Source organism: Aulonocara sp. 'chitande type north' Nkhata Bay, linkage group LG8, assembly GCF_057382095.1.
Source record: "Aulonocara sp. 'chitande type north' Nkhata Bay isolate Kocher_YH1m ecotype deep benthic linkage group LG8, A_spYH_male_GT1.1, whole genome shotgun sequence".
NCBI classification, from domain to species: Eukaryota; Metazoa; Chordata; class Actinopteri; order Cichliformes; family Cichlidae; genus Aulonocara; species Aulonocara sp. 'chitande type north' Nkhata Bay.
In genome coordinates this window covers 5,624,492-5,642,458 of record NC_141351.1, presented here as the reverse complement: position 1 = coordinate 5,642,458, position 17,967 = coordinate 5,624,492, and the positions used below count along the sequence as shown (strand labels likewise).

The following is a 17,967-nucleotide window of genomic DNA, read 5'->3' as shown; positions in this document are numbered from 1 at the left end:
TCTGCCTCTACAGTACAGCCAGCTGTATATTTCACATAACTAAAAACCTCAGGGGCAGCGATTCCCCTGTAATAACAGTACTGAGCGAGCCAGTAATGCAGGCAAATATTTTATGGTTTTAAATCAGCTTGACCACAGTGTGTGGAAGGCACATTTCACAGTTTCCCAGGATTTACCCCACTAAATAGGATTATGTAGTAACCAGTAACCCACACTAATAGATGAGTTATGATCTTCTTTAGAATTACTTTGAATTAGTTGATACTAGGATCTCTATAACCGCACAAAAAAACACCAAAGCACTGCAAACTCCAAAGGGTCTGATTCCAACGAGAGGTGAAAGCTTAAACTGTGTCCAAACTGTACCGCTGCTCGAGTAAAGTATTGGACTCTACAACCTTTGACCTGATGGGTGTTGTTGGGCGTCAGTACTTTCCACTGAAGTTATTTGGCCTTGGGTATTTTCCTTTATCCTTCACTAAAAACATTTCTGTGACTTTATAATAGAAAAAGAGACACATTTTGTGAAGAAGACAGAATGATTTGAAGGTCTCACAGTTAGTCAGAGACGTCCACAAATTAATGGAGGGGAAACCTGAAAACACATTATCTAGTAGGAGTGGATAATCTGGTCTAAAGGTTAAAAGAAGAATATAATGTTGAACTCTTGAGTGTTTAATGTTGAAGCCTATTACTTCAATTCTGATCTCAAAGCCTGATTTAAGTTTTTATTTGAAAGTTCAAACTATAAGTGGTAATTCATATTTCTGGGACTTCCTTTGTTTAAAGACACGTGTCCGTTTCCGCTATTCTTTGTCCACCATGGTGTTTTTCGTTCGGTACACCGCCTCTCTGTGGTATTTTTAAGTCTTTCTTAATTAAATAGAAATAGCTGATTTCAGTCTGATCACAGCAGCTAGCACTGCAGCAGCCTTTTTATTCCAAATTCCCTTCATGACACAATCCAGAAGGGGTTTGTGTCTCCTTGTTGATTAATCACAAACTGATAGCAGACTGATAGCAGACTGACTCTATTTTATTGCCATCTTATCACTGCCTTGATGCCTCAAACTCACTTTGAAGACAGTAACTGACTGGGCGATTGCAGATCTGGTCCGCATCTTCAAAGCAATCATTTTAGGCAACGAGATTCCAAGTATGTTAATTATCGAATAAGAGTTAATGAATTCTGACTGAATAAATACATCCTCGGGAACTAGCGCCTCTTCCACAAAGTGGCAAAGACCTCACCTTACAAATTTGCCGTCAACTGGATTAACTAGAATGTTTTGGCATGTTTATTCACTACCTGACCACCACTGTTTAAGCTTGCTTTTAACTTCAGAGTGTTTTATTTAGGCAACATTTTACACCAAACACACATCAAATAGCTTGGGATTATTTGTCCAGTGCAAAAGGATTTACAACGTTATATAAAAACTAGACGCACCACAAGTAAATTTAAACTTGCGTAACATTATCAGCACTGAGCCAGACAAAACTCCTCACTTGTATCTTTTCACGATGTCCGAATGTTTGAATTGATGCCTTTCTAGTCAAAGGCAAGTTTACAGATGGACAAAGAATGCACTAAACAGATGAACTCAACAAAACCCGAGCTGCCAAGAAACTAACCAGGCCAAGTGACAGGCCACCGTAGGTCAGACCAGCCATTAACATTCCAGCAAGGAAAACAGGCAATTTTTTTCCCTTTTTACTTCCTGGTCTCCCCCCACCCACTCGCTCTTCTGTGGAATTTACCAGCACTGTTTCCTGGGACACACTGACATCAGGCAGGGGATTACTCAGCGTCATCCTGAACCGAGGAGACTTTTAGCCATTGTAGCCATGTGCGTAATCGTTAGGAAAAGACGTGGAATTTTTAACAAACCCCAAAATGCACCAACAAGGCTGAACTTAATCATTTACTTTACTTTATAGTTGTAATTAAAGTAGCAAACTCACAGGAAAAGGCAGCTCTTTACATGTTTGGGGATGAGGGAACAGTACAAGTCCCGGGTTTATCAGATGCATAATCCCTGACTGACCTACTGCTGAGCTTCAGCTTCACTCCAAAGAGGAATCAAGTTTTGTGCTTTTGTCAGCTGTCAGAGGTAACAAAACTTCAAAGACAGGTTATACTTTGCAACGTACTTATTTGCCTATTTCTACTGCAAAGTGCTACAGTCAGATATCCAAATGCACAGAATACTAATTGGTTCAATTAGCACAAGTTCAAATAGAATAATAAAAAATAAGCACAAACCTTTCCCTGATCCTAATCAGATATAACCCCAATATGATCTACCTGAAATACCACCGATAATCCTTAAATGTCACAGCTGGAGCAAGTCATAACTAGTCTGTACTACTGAGCTGCATCTTTACAGGCTGGTTTGGTTTGTAGCTTTGACTTTTCACATATACTTAAGGAGCTCAGAGGTTTGAAGTCCTGCCTATTTTAAATACTACTACTTTATTTGATTTGATTTCCCCACATGATTATTCATCAGAAGGCTGAAAGAGAAAATAAATTCTGCTTTTAAAAGCAGTGGAACTAATTAAGCCCACTCCTTTTAAACACAGTCAAAGGTTCTTTTGTTGACCAGCTTGCAGCAGCACCCCTCACTCTGTCACATCATGTCAATGAAAAGTAGTCTAAACGAGCTCTAATTGTATACTGTTGAAGGAAACAGAAGCATCTATAAGTGCGCGAGCACCGAAAGACCCACAAGCCAGCTGGCAGCTGTTAGCATCTGGTTCTGTGAACCTTTATTGTAAAACAGAAACGACTGGGTAAGGAGGAGAACGGGGGGTGGGGGTTCAGGTCGCGTTCAGCAAAATGAGACTTTCAGAGAAACAGAGGGAAAAACAGAGAGCAAGAGCAGCAGAAAGGGTGCTCCCAGTACTGGGATGACAGCTTCGTAACACTGTTACATAACTCCAACATCTGAAAATAATTTTTATTGTAACAAACCCCCTAACCTCCTGCCCTAGTTGCAGAGGAAACAACTTTTTTTCTTCCTTCAGATGTACAACAACAAACTCCTGGGCAGGCTGTCAGCAAACAAAGACAGAGTGGACACAAATTTAAAAAACTGTTGGACTGGGTGCACATTACAGCTCACAAGCATCTGATAGAGAATTTTTTTCTGGCTTGAGAAAGTCTTTTTAATACTTACTGATTGTATTCTTACAAGTCTCTTTCCTTCAGGTGCTCTTTAGAGTTTTATGGGGCTCTTTCTGCTTCATCCTCTCCTCTCCTTTTTCTGTTACTGTATATAACATCTAATAAAAGCCTGGCTCTTAATTTGCTTCAGCAGAGTTTTTATTAGACACAGACCTTTGGGGACACAGGTTTCTATTTATTACAAGAGTTTAAGTGACATGCAGGTGCAGATCCAAGCGTACGAAACGACAGAGCTTCATAGACAGCTAGCTGCTAGTGCTACACATTCTTCTACCTTTGCTTTCAAGGAAACTTATCATTAGTCACATGACATATTTGCAGATGTGTCGCAATGCTGATTAAAAAGATCTATCATGTTCTATTACAAGGCAGATTTTTTACACAGTGACTAAACAGACACACAAAACTTTAAATGTGGTTTGCGTTCATTGCAAAAGCAAAAGACATAACACAAAACCATATAAACCTGCAAGAGAGAAATGTGTCAAAATGCAGAATCCTCAAATGACTTTGTAAAGTCTAGAACAAACTCAAGAAATTCAATCCAGCCACACACAGCTTTGTTTTTAGTCGAGTGTAGGAATGCTTGAGATGTGACATAACCTCTACGAGAGTTTCCCAATCTCTGCAGATTGGTGAAAGGTTTGATGTTATCGAGCGTTGCCAACAGATATTCTTGTTTGTGCAGAAAGACAACTCTGTTCTCACACTTACTGGAACTTAAAACAATTTTACAGTTTATTTAGCCAAAGAGGTGACATGTCAGGGAGAAAATACTTAAGATTTGTCATTTGTTATGACAAACGTTGGTGGTTCTTCTTTTTGTGTTTCACATATAGCTTTAATAATGTATGCTAGGCACATCCTAGCCTACAGCCCTGATTTTTGATTCTTGTGACTCGTGTCTGAGTCATCCTGATGAAACAGGAGTCCTGCCAGTTCACGGTGACCTCTGTTACATTCATCAGCGAACACTAAGTGCGCCACATTTGGTGTTGGCAGGTGAGTCACAGGCTAATAGGTCTTCTATTATTCAGAAACACCAGAGCACACCGGGTTGGTGATGATCATAGAGCACATGCCTTCTGTTTGTGGGCCTACTTGTTCCCACAGCTTGCACCTGTGACAGCAGGAGCTTAAACCTTCAGTTAGCTGCAGGAGTTTTTGAAACATGACACAGTTTTTGTCTTATACCTCTGTACACCACTACAGTGAATTTTAAATCAAGCAAGGCATGATTGAAGCGCAGACTTTCAGAGGCTCAAAAAGGACAATTGATAAAAGATGTTGAGTGGATTGCTATCATTACAACTCTAGATATAAGGTCTAAGGAGATGTGGATGCAAATGAAGGTGACCATAAAAAGGCTGAAAAACACAATGCAACTGTTCAGATATTTATCTGTACATGTGCAATTCCATCCAAGTGTAGCAAGTAGGACAGAAATTATTGTTTAAAAATCATAATTATTTCTCCTGCTTGCAGCTGGTTAACAGACTGTCTTTGTTCAGGAAGTACTAGATGTAATAGATTAGAGGAAAATGTGACCTAAGCTACGTGCTCGCCTCGTCTTCTTCGTTTGTTTTCACTCTCACAGTTTCTTTTTTTTGTTTTGCACTTGCCTGGAACTCTAAGTGAGGGACTACACAACCTTAGCATAATTTTAGAGATTCCCTGATCAATTGGTTGATGAACAGAATCTGCCAATTTTCAGCTGACTGGCCATGATCGGTGTCGGGCCAGTCAGCCTCAAATCTATGCAATTCTGTGCCAATTCCACTCCAACTTGACTTTTGCCTTCCCAAAAAAAAAAAAAAAAAAAAACCCAAAAAACCCAACACATTCTGTTTGGTAATAATACACTTTTTCACATTGGTTTGGCTATAATTCTGCCAGACTGCCTTATAATGCTGATGGTAGCACAACAGGCAATAATTTAACAGTGTAGCATGAGCAGTTTTCTCAGTCTGTCGTGAGTAAACTCAAATTGTTCAAAAATCTTGTCTCTTCTTTGCATTGCAGTCATTTTAGCAAAGATATAATGTATTACTCCTAATTCTGCATGAACTGCTGGGTTCATTCAACTCTGTTTGCATACAAGAAGAACCAAAACACAGCCATCTAGCATATTAGGAGGTGTAATTACAGAGACAAAGACATGTAAAACATGTTAAAGTGTGACGCATGCAATTCTTTTCAGATTGATTTTAAATTAAAATAAATTTGCAGAAAAATAACCTTTTTCTTTTATTAAAACTCCTAGAAAGAAAATTTGAACAGGCCAAGAACTGAACTGTCAGGCCAGATTTTTCTTATAAAAATTGAAATCAGTAGTTTTCCATTGTTATTTTCTAATTAATTCACATCCAGTTTACTGAATGTATTCAATACTTTTTTTTTTTTAAAAAAAAAAAAAAAAAAAAAGGCCATTTTGTGGTAGTTCGTAAAGAAAAGAAAAGATGTAAAGATAAAATAAATTAGGAATTTGCTGCTGCGTTGAAAAACAGCAAGATTGACTGTCACGGTCCATCCACTCATTCATCGTCTTAAACCGCTTACCCAGTATACGATGACAGGCTGGAGCCTGTTCCACCTGCCACAGGGCAAGAGGCGAGGTACAGCCTGGCCAGGTTGCCAGTCTATGGCAGAGTTATTATTGCATAAATAAGATAGCCAGTCAGTTTATTTCCCATTGCACTGGGATTACCTTGTTTCCATATTTTACACTTCCAGTTTTAAGTGGATAACATTGGGTTTAGTATGTTTGGTACCATGTTAGTAATATAGTATTATTCCAATACTATTATTCCCATACATGATTACAATTACCCCTGCCATACAATGCACAACTACTGCAGTAATGTGAAGGCAGCACACATTCTCATTAATAAAGCACTCTATTGCCTTCATTTTCTGTCTTGCTACTCACAGCACCAATTATAAATGTGCAAATGTGTGCTGTAGCTGTGCTCAAAATACACACCGCAGCATAACCGTGTTTGTGAAGCAGAATATCAAAAGGTTTCATGTTGTACACAGCATGTTGCATTCAAGTGATAAAAAACTGATATTAGCTGGGGTAAATGTGTGTCCATCTGTCAGCTTTGAAACTGAATTGCACGTTGTAAGATGTGTGCTTGTGTGTCTTTAAAGATCACTGAGCTACATGAGTGGGCTTGTACCTGTGGGTGTGCAGGCATTGTGTTCTTGTTGCTACGAGCAGACCTGCGAAGTGCTTTTATTTAGCTTTAGGCAACAGATCTGAGTGAGGTTTTTTTGGATATGCTCTCACACTTCTCATTATCTAACAGGAATTTGCAGGATTGTAAATCAAAGATGTATGTGTGTGTCTGTGCTTGTTCAAATACCATGCTCTCAGGACACACAGTCAAAAAACATTTTTTTAATGAAAAAATGGAAGCCTACCAATTCCCAGAAGAGCATGTCCAGATTCTGACAGTGACACCAGTTGTGAAAAGTGTGTGTGTGTGTGTGTGTGTGTGTGTGTGTGTGTGTGTGTGTGTGTGTGTGTGTGTGTGTGTGTGTGTGTGTGGGTGAGTCACGGGTAGCCTGTGGGTGTGTGCGTGGTGTGCTGGACACACTTAAGATCTAAGCTTCTTGCAGGACTTGCCTGTGTTGCATAAATATTCTCCTGCCTGTGTGTTTATTAGACTGGATGCTGTTTACATTCACCAAAAGCTACGACATTTGGTGTCCCGTTGTTTGGACTCAATCTGTTTTGCCGTGTTGCTAGGAAGCACAGATTTGTGCTGCAGTTTCATAAACTCCAATGTGCATAGATCTATCTATCACCACATGCATAAAGATATGAAGCATGTCCAGGGAAAATATGACCAAAAGCGTGTTGTTGCAATTATGTTGTATAATTTCATGTGTGTTAATGATTTTTTGGGAATTACGGAGAATACCTAAAGCCATGAAAGAATTACTGTTATAAAAGAAAGAAGACATGCAGCTGGATTGTGTCGGTTGCAGCTGTTTGCAGGGATAAGAGTAAAACAACTTTTCCTTCCGTCCCTCCTCTCTTTAATTTTTATATTTTTTCTACCTTTTGGAATATTCAGTTCTTTCTGCATTTCTTCTTCTTTCTTTCCACGTTTATTCCTTCGCTTTCTCGCCATCTATCAGTCCCTCCATCCTATTCTTCCCTCTCCTTTTCACTCCTACTCTCAGCTTGACAGAATGATCTGGGGTCTCTGCTGCTGGCAGCATCCCAGTAGGTTACATAACAGTACCAGCAGCCTCCCCTGAATCACTGCTGGGCTAGGCTAGCCTCAGCAATGATAAATATCCTAACTACTACCCAAAAGCATGAGTGTCTGGGATCACATTATATTCACATTTTTAATTTTTCACACTGATCATTTCAGCCTCATGCAAATAAGACCCTACATCCCAATGTAATCTATAGCCCGTCATGTGTCGAAGATGAAGAAGCATGTGATATTTATCTGTCTTTGTTTACAAGTCTGAATGACACGGGGATGCAAATCCAAAATCTCACTTCAAGGAATTTCAGCAGGAGGCTATCAGCTCCACTCTTACATTTCACCCTTTTCGTGACCATGTTTTAGCAGACAACCTCTCTTAGTCTGCAACTACCTCTAGTTTGTAAAGGGGTCATTTGCAGTCAAGTCCTGAAGGTCAAAATGGTTTAAGTGACCAGAAAGTACAAGAGGTTATTTAAAAACATGGAGGCTTTTTCTGGATCAGACAGTTTGAACTCGCCTCTGTGCCTGTAACAGAAAATTCTGCAGGTTTTAAATTCATAGCAAACATTGCAGCATCTAGTAGTTGCAGGTATATTGCTTCTTCAATCAGCTGTCAGCTGCAGACAGCGCTGACACTGTCTCATTCCATTTATCATTTAAAAATCTCTTTCTACTCTGAGTGGCAGTAGACGTAGTTTACATTGTGATCTGGAACAATCTGTTCTGACTGAGCAGGTCATTTCTGCTTAAATCCAGAGCAAAATCAGTGACGCCTCTAACCTAATTTCCCCCCAGCCTCAGTCTCCATTAGTGAGCCCGGCATATGCCTCTATCCCTCCTCTCTCAGCTAACCTCTGACTCTCCAAGTTCGCCCGGATCCTGGCCCACTGCCTGCAGTCACTCCTCGGGCAGAACTGCTGCCCTGGCTGGACAGTTCACAGCTGCTGAGCCTTCCTCTTCCCTCTTCCAACCTGCACAGCTCCCTCACCCCCTAACTTCCACTTAGGGCACACTCTACAAACCTGGACTCACAGCCCCGCCTAGCTTCTGTGCCCTGCGGATCTAATTTACACACATGTACTGCATACACATGATTATATATATCCAAAAGGTTGCAGCGTTGCAGCTAAAATCTAAGGTGGCACTTTGCATGATTAAAGATTTCACATGTATTTCACCTTAAGGTCCATCTTAAGGTAGACCAAACTTTCAATTGTTTCCTTAAGTTTAAAACAAAATGCACGAGGACTAGAGACTCAAATGGGCTTTACCTGACTGGATAGTCATATCCCTCTGCACCATGCTGAAGGGAGACTTCACCTTCCTGGCAAGATTATGGATTCATATTCCAAAGACAGCCAGCGTTGTTCATTTGAGAAAACACAGGAGTCTGAGGAGAAGTCCGACAGCAGAAAAGCCACAGTAATGCTGTCACAGGGAGCTGGTACTCCACAGGTACTCCACCTCACAGTCCTTTTCTCTGAACTGTCTTGTCTACAAGTGCATGCACGCCCCAACAGAAAGGGCGTGTGTAGGTCTGTGCGTCTGTGTCTTATTGCTCCCTGGATAAGAACAAGATCCACCCATACACTGTTCCGTGAACGAGTTTTAAGCTCTTCTTAAAAAGAAAAGGGAAACTTTTGGTCACTCCTCTGCACTCTAAAACAAGAATAAAAACAAGCCGATTCCAAACCTCACCTCCTCAAGTCCAAGTGACACACCCCCTCTTCTCTTCCTTTCCACTTTCCTTCACTATCCTTCTGTTCCCTCTCTGGGAAATTATGCAATACAGCCATTTCAGACATGACCTCCCTTCTTCCCCCCGCTCTTTACGACATCCCCATCCTCCTTCTCGTGTTGCTCTCGCAGCCCACACTCAAGCAAGTTTTTCCAGCTCAAAGTTTCAAATGATCTCAATTCCATTATCATAGCATAACCAGGTTTTTTGGCACAGAAAACCTCAGAGACAAGTTTGCAACTGGGAAGGCAGGAAATGTAAAACGCTTTCAAGACTAGTCTTGGTTTATATCAGCCTTCCACCTTAAAAACAGAGCTGGCTCCCTATTCTTCTCTCTTGCATAAGCATTAATGTATACAGACCTGACCATCCTGAAAAACATGCCACCTATCTCTACGCCGTGTTTAACAACAAATGTCCCAGCCTTCATCCAGTACAGTTAGCATACTGTACAACCTGGTATCAGAGATAAAGCTTTGCTAACCTTCCCAATGCAGGTTCTGCGCTTCCACTGCAACACATGTGCGTGTGCAGAAATGTGCATGCAATCACACGCAGTGCTGTAAAGGCATCTAGATAAGCTGCAGGGGTGTCTGCAGCAACATGCTTGCTCCTGGCTACCACACTGAAGTGTAAGGAGAAGGCCAAGAAGAGCAGGGGTTGTGTGATGGCCTGAGGCTGTGAGATGGTGAAGTAAACAGGGTGTTGGGACAAGCAGCCACAGAGTCACTCTTAAATACTTCCGTACCGACATAAACATATTTGAAATAATGTTCAAGAAACACGAAGTTTCTTATCTTATTGCTTTCAGTGCACTCTAAAAGTTAGCCGTCTACTGCCTTAACTCTGTTTTCCATTGTACTTTGTAACTCAGATTTTTATTGTATGTGTTATTGTGCATTGTTCTCTCCCACTGTTGATTTATAAATCATTGACTGATCCAACCTTGCCTAACCTTCATCTCCACACAAATCAACACCAAGTCAACTAACTTTCCCTCCAAGTAAATGGGTGACCAACGCCCAGCTGGGAACAATGGCCAATATGGCTGAAAATTCTGATATGGCAAGATGCATGTGTGAGTGTGTTTGACTGACCTTCTAATACATTCTGGAAACAAATGTTGTGGACTGATGAAGCTGAAATAGATTTTTTGTGGGGCTCTATGATCAAAGGTAGGGCTGGGCTATCAGCCGATAGCTTTCGTTTTGTTTTGTATTATAAATTAGATACTTCCTCCTTCCTTTTATAGCCCTGCGCTCACAGCCATCCCTATAAGTTCAACCTTACTCACAGCTTAGTTCAGCTCAAGCCAAGATGACAGAAAATGAGTCTTTGGTCAGCAAAATCTTTCTAAAAGGCATAACAAGGTTTCCATAGATAAACACGCAGAAGGATTATTAGTGTTTGACTACAGCCGCCTTTGCTTCCACAAGATCTCAGATGAGTTGGCTTCAACTCTCCCCATAGCTTCCATTCTGCCCTCCACAAGAGCACAAGCCCACTTTATGGTTAAAAAACACCAGCTAGTCTAGGCGTACTCCCTACCAGATGACCAGCTGCATGTCTTCGCTTACAAAGTAAAATCCACAATGGACTATTTCAAGAGGTGCAAGCTAAAGGTTTTGCCATTTCCCTCATAGTCCACTGAGGACTATGGACATAAATAGCACTGCATGCAAGATGGGTCAAGAGAGAGCAGAAGCCCTTTGCAGAAAGAATGGATGAAAACTAGAAGAAGTCGATGACTCTTAGCTACAAAAATGTTTTAACAAACTTTGACTTTTGCTAAGTATTTTCTGGTTACTTTTGAAACTGTAACAAACGGATACGTTTTTAAAGAAATTCACTAGAAAATGTTACTTATACCTTTTTGGAAACAGCTCAAGTTTTGCTCTCTTAGCTACCAAGCATTTTCTTGACACTATGCCACTAAGCGCTGCTTCACTTGTAATTTAGCATTATGACCTTAAACAAATCAAAGACATTAATCCAGCAAACGTAACCTTTCCACTGTGACTAAAGGAAGATGCTCAAGTAACTCAGAAGAACAAAATACTCTAAGCTCTATCCTAATTCCAGACATAAAAAGGGTCTACAGAGTGTTAACTCCACAGAGCAAACATGCAGCACACTCTAATCTACTGTAGCGGGAGGTCAAAGCTGAGGAGCAAGCCAATTAGGCACAGAAGCTTCTTCACTCCCTTCCTTCTGGAGACTTCAGTGCACACAGTCTTTTACATACACGTAGTACCACGTCAGAACTTAAATCTCGGTCTCTCGCTTGCCTTTAGACGCCCTCGATGGTGAGCTAATCTCTCTACTGACTAATGACCAAGAGGTACAGGCGCATCTGACATTTAACTTCTGCCTCCCAGACAAGTGCTTTCCACACCTTCCACGTGTCCTCAACTTACGTAACATATTCCCCAAGCACACCTTTTCTTTGCTTGGAGGATTTTATGTTCACTTCTATCAGGCATGAGAAGTGTTCGACAAAATCTTAACTTGGGGCAGAAGCAAGAGTGCTGCTGTCAAGCGTTTCCTACACATCATCCTAGAAAAAGGACATTTCTGAAAAGCCAACAGGGATAACTGTAAATACAACACTTATTCATTTTGACATAATAGTAATGTATATAATGGCAAACATCTAATGGCAGAAAAGCCCAAACAAACAGTGTGACGCTACAAGACAACAGAGGGACAAAGTGTTTTTAAAACTGCTTTACAAAAACTCGTGGTGAGAGCCAAGAGTCAGGCAGTAGGGCAGAATACTACTTCATCAAAAATGAGCAGAAAACATACATGTTGAAAAGCAGCCCTGCACATAAGCGTGAATTTTTACAGAAGGACACAATTACTGAAGCAAACCTGGTGTGACATGCTCAAAGGAAGTGTTTATACCACGTTTTTACGCCAGAAAAGTTGTTAGACGCGGTGGCTGCAATATGACTGGGGGGGTCTGTTCACTAAAATTTAATCTTGCACTCTATCAAAGCAACGCTTCCATCGACTATGTCACTAATTGGCGTTTCAGAAACTGCAGGGCTGTAGCACAGAAAGAGCAGGCAGAGGTAAGTTTATGAAGAGAAACTGACGTGTTTAAACCACAATCTTACAGATCTGAATCGCATTTAACTCTGTTTACATGCAGCTGTGATAAAATACTTAGTGTGTGATTTAATCAAACATCCTGGCACAGTGAATGGTAAAATGGTATCAATTCATAAAAGCTGGATTTTAGAACCTTTTTAACTTCTTTATCGTTTTGGAGAGCAAGCTCTTATGTGTAAAAACGTCTAATTAAAATAACAGTCGTAGCTTTGGATGTATTTGTGCCACGTGAAAGATGTCTGCTGTGGTTTCTTTATCCAAAACCTAGCATCAAACTGAAGCGGTGGTGGCTGAAAAACACAAAGGTCATGCGCGTCACTGTCTCACCATTCTTGCGCTCCTGTATAGGCAGCAGATTGGGAGCAGGCTGAAGGGAGAGCTCCTGAAGCTCGCTGGTCACGGCGTCGCTCTGGGGGCTCGAGGCCGAGCCTGGCACACTGGCAACTTCCATACTGCCAGGATTTGGCTCCTCCCCTTTCTGTGAGTCCATCGATGCCAAGGTGACAGAAAGACCTGGAATCGTTTTTTCAAAAGGGAAAGAGAAAGTGTAATGTCTCGTGAAATAATCAGAGGACACAGAGTAGAAAGCTCCATATAAAGGGACAGTGATTACTGCAACTAGTGCATATGTATGCAGTTTTTATTTAGGAATTGACCAAACAGGATTATATATACACACACATCTATTTTTTCCATTTTTTTGTAGCATGTAGCTCTACACAGGAAATGAATAAACAAATTAAAGTGTGGCTCATAACTGAGTCAGTTTGTACTTTTCTGAGCTATACTGACTATGAAGCGCTGTTGCAACATGAATAATATTCCCTTGGTCTAATTGCTGAAGCCGCAGTGACCTCCATTCTTCCAATTGCAATTCATTTCCCCATTAAAAACAAATCTATTAATGAATTACTAAGAATTGGATTTAAGAAATTCCAGTGTTCAGCTTGTCCTTTATGTAGTTAGAGGAACCCTCAACTATGCCACGCTATAAAAACAAAACAATACTCCAGACATGTTCACAGGCTTTGACAAGTCTGGAAAACATAGTTCCAGGAACCTGAGTCCTAGTCCCAGAAACCGTTCAGTCTGACTGCCTGTCTCTTTCATACACAAATAACTTGGGAAAGAGAAAGAATGCTGGACTGTAGACCAGGGATTAAATCAGCCATCACGGAAGAATTTGCATGTTTCAGCTTTTACAACTGTTGCTGTGGCCGCTGTTCTAAAAAGGCAGCTTATGTTTTGTTTTGTTTTTTACTTCTTAACAACCTCAGCACGATTTCCATACATTTAGCCTGGGTAACGAGTCGCCATCAGAGCTCGAGGTATCTCATAAAGGAAGCTATTAAAGAAAAAAAAGTGCCTGTCTAGCTGTGTGTTGCCTTGCACTTGCAGAGAGGCAAAGTCCCTCCTTGGGAAGAGTTAAAGTAACGTTGAACGTTGAGTTGAGGAAGTGTATAAAAAACTTAAATGCTTCCATATAGTCAATTTGGACTAAATGGAGCCTCGAGACAAAGAGTTCAGAAGACACTTCCCTATCTGAGGCTGCCCACTCCTTGTAAACCTGTAATGAGCGATGGGAATAATGCTAATGTAACCTAAACTAATGTGCGGGTTTAAACAAGCTAAACCTGTTTTTAGCAACATAAGCGTTCAGTTTAGCTCAGGCTACTTGGCTTTAGTGACAGGTGTCACTATATAAATGCAATTCATTATCATATTATTAGCATGGATATCTTCTAATGTTTCCATGGAAATTTTATGCAAAGCACAAACACACAGAGCATTAAACTGCTCGGTAATGAGCCAAAAGTCGTACATCTCACTGACTTTTGAATAACTTTACTCCATTTCTGGTTCTCCATCAAGCTTAGGTGACTATTGCTGTGTTTACAGTGTGAAAGTGATGCAACAGGTGCAATTGTGTAAAATGTGCTCTTGATGCGATTAACACTTCATTGGCTGGGGGCAAAAAAAATTCTTAAAATCGCTGTTGCTTTCTGACTGGCAGGTACATTTATAACAAACTGGTTAAGCGTGTGAAGAAGCGAAGCCTGAAGGCTAACCTTCCTGTGAATAGTCAAACCATTCAAACCCATGTAATGGAAGAGATTTTCCTGATTTGCTGGCACAAGCCTGGTGTAACTGGTTCCTTTCTCAAGCACTCCTCTGGACTGAGCAGGCCCGGTAACTTTTGACAGCTACTCGCTAATGGTTGTTTACAAAGGCAGGACCTGCTGCTGTGCTGTGTGCTGATTTCCCTCTTGCTCTCTGCAAATATGTGTTTTCTAGCTGTGGGGTTCGGATGGGGATTCTGTCATTACTGCACAGCGGGGCTGCAAACAATGAGGCAGTGTTGTCTGAGATGCTGCTCCTCTCGTTCTCTCACAATCAAACACAAGCTCACACGTCTGAATAGCGACACACTAACCGCACGACACTAAAGTTTCTCTTGATCTCACTGGATCACTGCACGTTTGATCGCGACAGACATAAAACATTTAGATAACATTTGTGTTCTATCAAATGCTATTTTTAAGTCAATTAAAACAGAGAGATAAAAAAAATATGTGAACCTATCAGAATGTATGTGAATAGTGTTACTTTTTATGGAAAATACTAATAATTTTGAGTTGTTAAAACTGGATTGAAAATCTGTCTTCTCTCATCTGTGGGGCTGAGTTTCCTCACAAACTGATTTTAATAAAATTTTTATCCATCTGAGAATACGAGCGGGTTCACATTGCCAGCTACTGTCCAAGATGGTAGAGTTGGGGGTTCAACAAATGGACAAGAGATCCTCTAAAGAAACAACTAAACATATTGTTCAGTCATTTATCTGGCACAAGGCTTTTACTCAGTAAGTATCTGCACCTTATGCAGAGCATCCATCCATCCAATTTTAGGGTCTAACCCAGCTGTGAAAGGGTGAGAAACAGGTCGCCAGTCTATCACGAGGCTAACACAACCCGCTTTTACAAATTATAAACCAGATTCTCTCATTACTAGTCAATGATGGACCTAATAAAATACAGCTAAAAATTAGCAAAATATTATAATTTAATATGATTTAATAAGATGACAATTATTTAAACAAATTATATAGCTGGTCCAAATAACCCTGTATCAGTGTGTATACATGTTACAGACAGAAATCAAACTGCATAAGCATTTTTTCACCATTCTGTCCAGCTGTCAAAATCACCTGATATTTAACAATGATTTTTTGACCTGATCACGCAAGAGATTTGTAATCATTTTACAGATGACAACAGCCAAAACTAGTCTATCTAGACAGCCTGACTGCTCACCCAGAGAAAACAAATCCAAAAACTGGTTTAGAAAGACTCAGAAAACCTTGACAATGTTGCTAAAATAACATTAACTCAATAATTGAGACTAAATCTTGTATTGTAATTGTATAAAGAAATTATTTAGAGCTGTATCTAAATGAGCTCAATAACAGCGTAAGCCAACATGATGAGACAAGCAAGATAATGCATGCACTTGCTTCTTCAATCTGATGTGTGATCTTTGTCTCAGTACACCACTCTGAGATGCCTATCTCCTCGACAACAGGTGAGAAAAACTGCGAGGTGTTATGTCTGCAGCTTTTGTCGATGCCTCACACAAAAGCTAGCTTAATACAATAACAGCCAGTGACCTAAATATCAAGTGTCACACATTAAATTAACCTCCAAATCACAAATGAATACGACAGATCTTCACAGTTGCCTCATCCCTACTTTCCCCAACAAACAGCTGCTGTTCAAACATGCATAATGTGCTATTCTGCTGAATAGTACATTCAAATGCTGAAACACACTGGAAGCATTCCTCCCTACACGCCCACACTAGCCTTTCAGATATGCATCATCATTACACTGGTACACACTGCGAGGCACACACGTCCTGACAGCCAAGGCTGTTTCACCATCAGTCACAGGAAACCAGCTACCAAGAATTACAAGAGCTTTTCAGTTCCCCAGCAAACAGGTAAAAGGATGTGGTTGCAACCTGGCTTATCATAAACTAGGCCAGATGTGAACAAGGCTTGTTGCTTACCTGTGTTACAAAATCTGGAAGGGGGGTTTTCCCATTTCAGGAGGACAGAGCTTTGAACGGTCCTGTAAAGCAAAATAAGAACAAAGCTTCAGTACAAATAGTCTGTTATACCCCTTTGCTCTTCTGATCCACTACTTGTACGTACTATGATGCTGAGCAGCTGTATCACAGTAACCAGGGCATGTGCAGGGAAAAAAGAAAAGAAAAAAGATCTACAATAGTACAAGACTCATGACAACTGATAAGATGGGCTAAAGAAATCCACGTTTCAGGAGGCCTTTCCACAGATGTCATGGGGCCGCAGCCTGCAGCTGTCACTGTCCAAAACACACAGGCATGCTAAGCTATTGTTAGCCTGTCTGGGTGGGAGTGAACCTAAACATTCAATACGCGAGCCAAAGTCGGGCTGCTATAGAAAAGCGGACACACGCGACATACTGGACGTGAAACGCTATCAACTACAACAATAAAGTATTTAACGCTGACACCGGCTTTAGCTGAAAACTCTTCGACTCCCCTGCTGACTGCAGACACAGACACCCCAAGTTAGCTAGCAACCGTTAGCATGCCATTACAACATCACCCCTAAGTGCCAACGCCTACGATCAGTTATCTGCCAGGCTGTTACTCTCGCTGAATAGAAATTAAGCTGCTGCTCTAAGTCCAAACCATGAATTCGTATTTTTATGCTTACTCATAATGTTCGCCATTTGTGTGTTGTGTCTGTGAGGATAAACGCCTTTGGCATCACAGCGCCACCCCCGAATCACAAAGGAAACTTTAACCGGAAAACCCTCCTCTGCGTGGGACGCAGAGACCCACTTCCTTCGCTACGCCGTTCCCACGGGTTCAGCCCGCTTCGGTAACAGGAGAAATAAGAGCGGAGCTTTGCCCGCATATCCCTGTAAAACACTGCCTTCGCCACAAAAATAGGTATGCTGTTTAACTTGAAGTGCAGAATGTGTTTGCACTTCTGAGAACTGTTTCTGTCACACATGCGCAGTCTCTGTCTCCCTCTAGTGTTCAACTGCGTGTACTTCAGGACACACGGAGCTACAGGTATTATATAGGTATTATTAGGTATGTCTCCAAAATAAAGAAGCGCGTTTTTCTATGTGATTTTCACTTCGGTCTGATGTTTGCAATACTACAGTCTTTTTTCTTTGTAATATAATTAATCCAATAAAGTATGTTTTATGTGATTTTTAATAAAGAAAGCCAAACTGACATGCTAATTCTTAGTTTGAAAGACAAACAGATGCATTTAGGTAAAAGTAAATAAAAAAAAGTATTTATGGATGTGTGTAATGTAGTTATTGATTCAGATTATTTGGATTTATATTTGTAGAGTATTCAGTGTTTTATTTTATGGTAAAGATTGTTCTGCAAACCAAATAAAAAATAATAGGTCAATTTTTATACATAGCCCCGGATTTTCTGTTTGGTGCACTTAGATTTCTAAGTCTGGATTTCTATCTAGCTTTCCTTTAAACTTTATACTTATTAGCCCTCGGATTGCCATTGTAATTCAAATAATGGCTGAGAAATCAAAGGAACCATAAATGATTTTATGCACCATTCACAGTTTTACTGTAATCACCACATGTACTTAAACAAAGACA

The 17,967-nt window shown here is 40.6% G+C and overlaps 1 protein-coding gene across 4 annotated transcripts in view; it reads right to left on the bottom strand.

The window, feature by feature from the left end:
- mrtfab (myocardin related transcription factor Ab) overlaps nt 1-17,319 on the bottom strand; it is a 39,924-nt gene extending 22,605 nt beyond the window's left edge. Inside the window, exons 1-4 of one of the 4 annotated variants that reach the window (XM_086302941.1) lie at nt 17,040-17,319; nt 16,491-16,505; nt 16,346-16,407; nt 12,605-12,790 (exon numbers count right to left, since the gene is read on the bottom strand). In XM_086302941.1, coding sequence (XP_086159067.1) covers nt 12,605-12,767 — 163 coding nt within the window. In that variant the 5' untranslated portion in view covers nt 12,768-12,790; nt 16,346-16,407; nt 16,491-16,505; nt 17,040-17,319. Of the gene's footprint in view, nt 1-8,693; nt 9,186-12,604; nt 12,791-16,345; nt 16,408-16,490; nt 16,506-17,039 lie in introns of those variants that run through there. The other 3 variants (XM_086302939.1, XM_086302943.1, XM_086302944.1) reach the window with 3 other exon arrangements.
- Nucleotides 17,320-17,967: the final 648 nt, after the last annotated feature.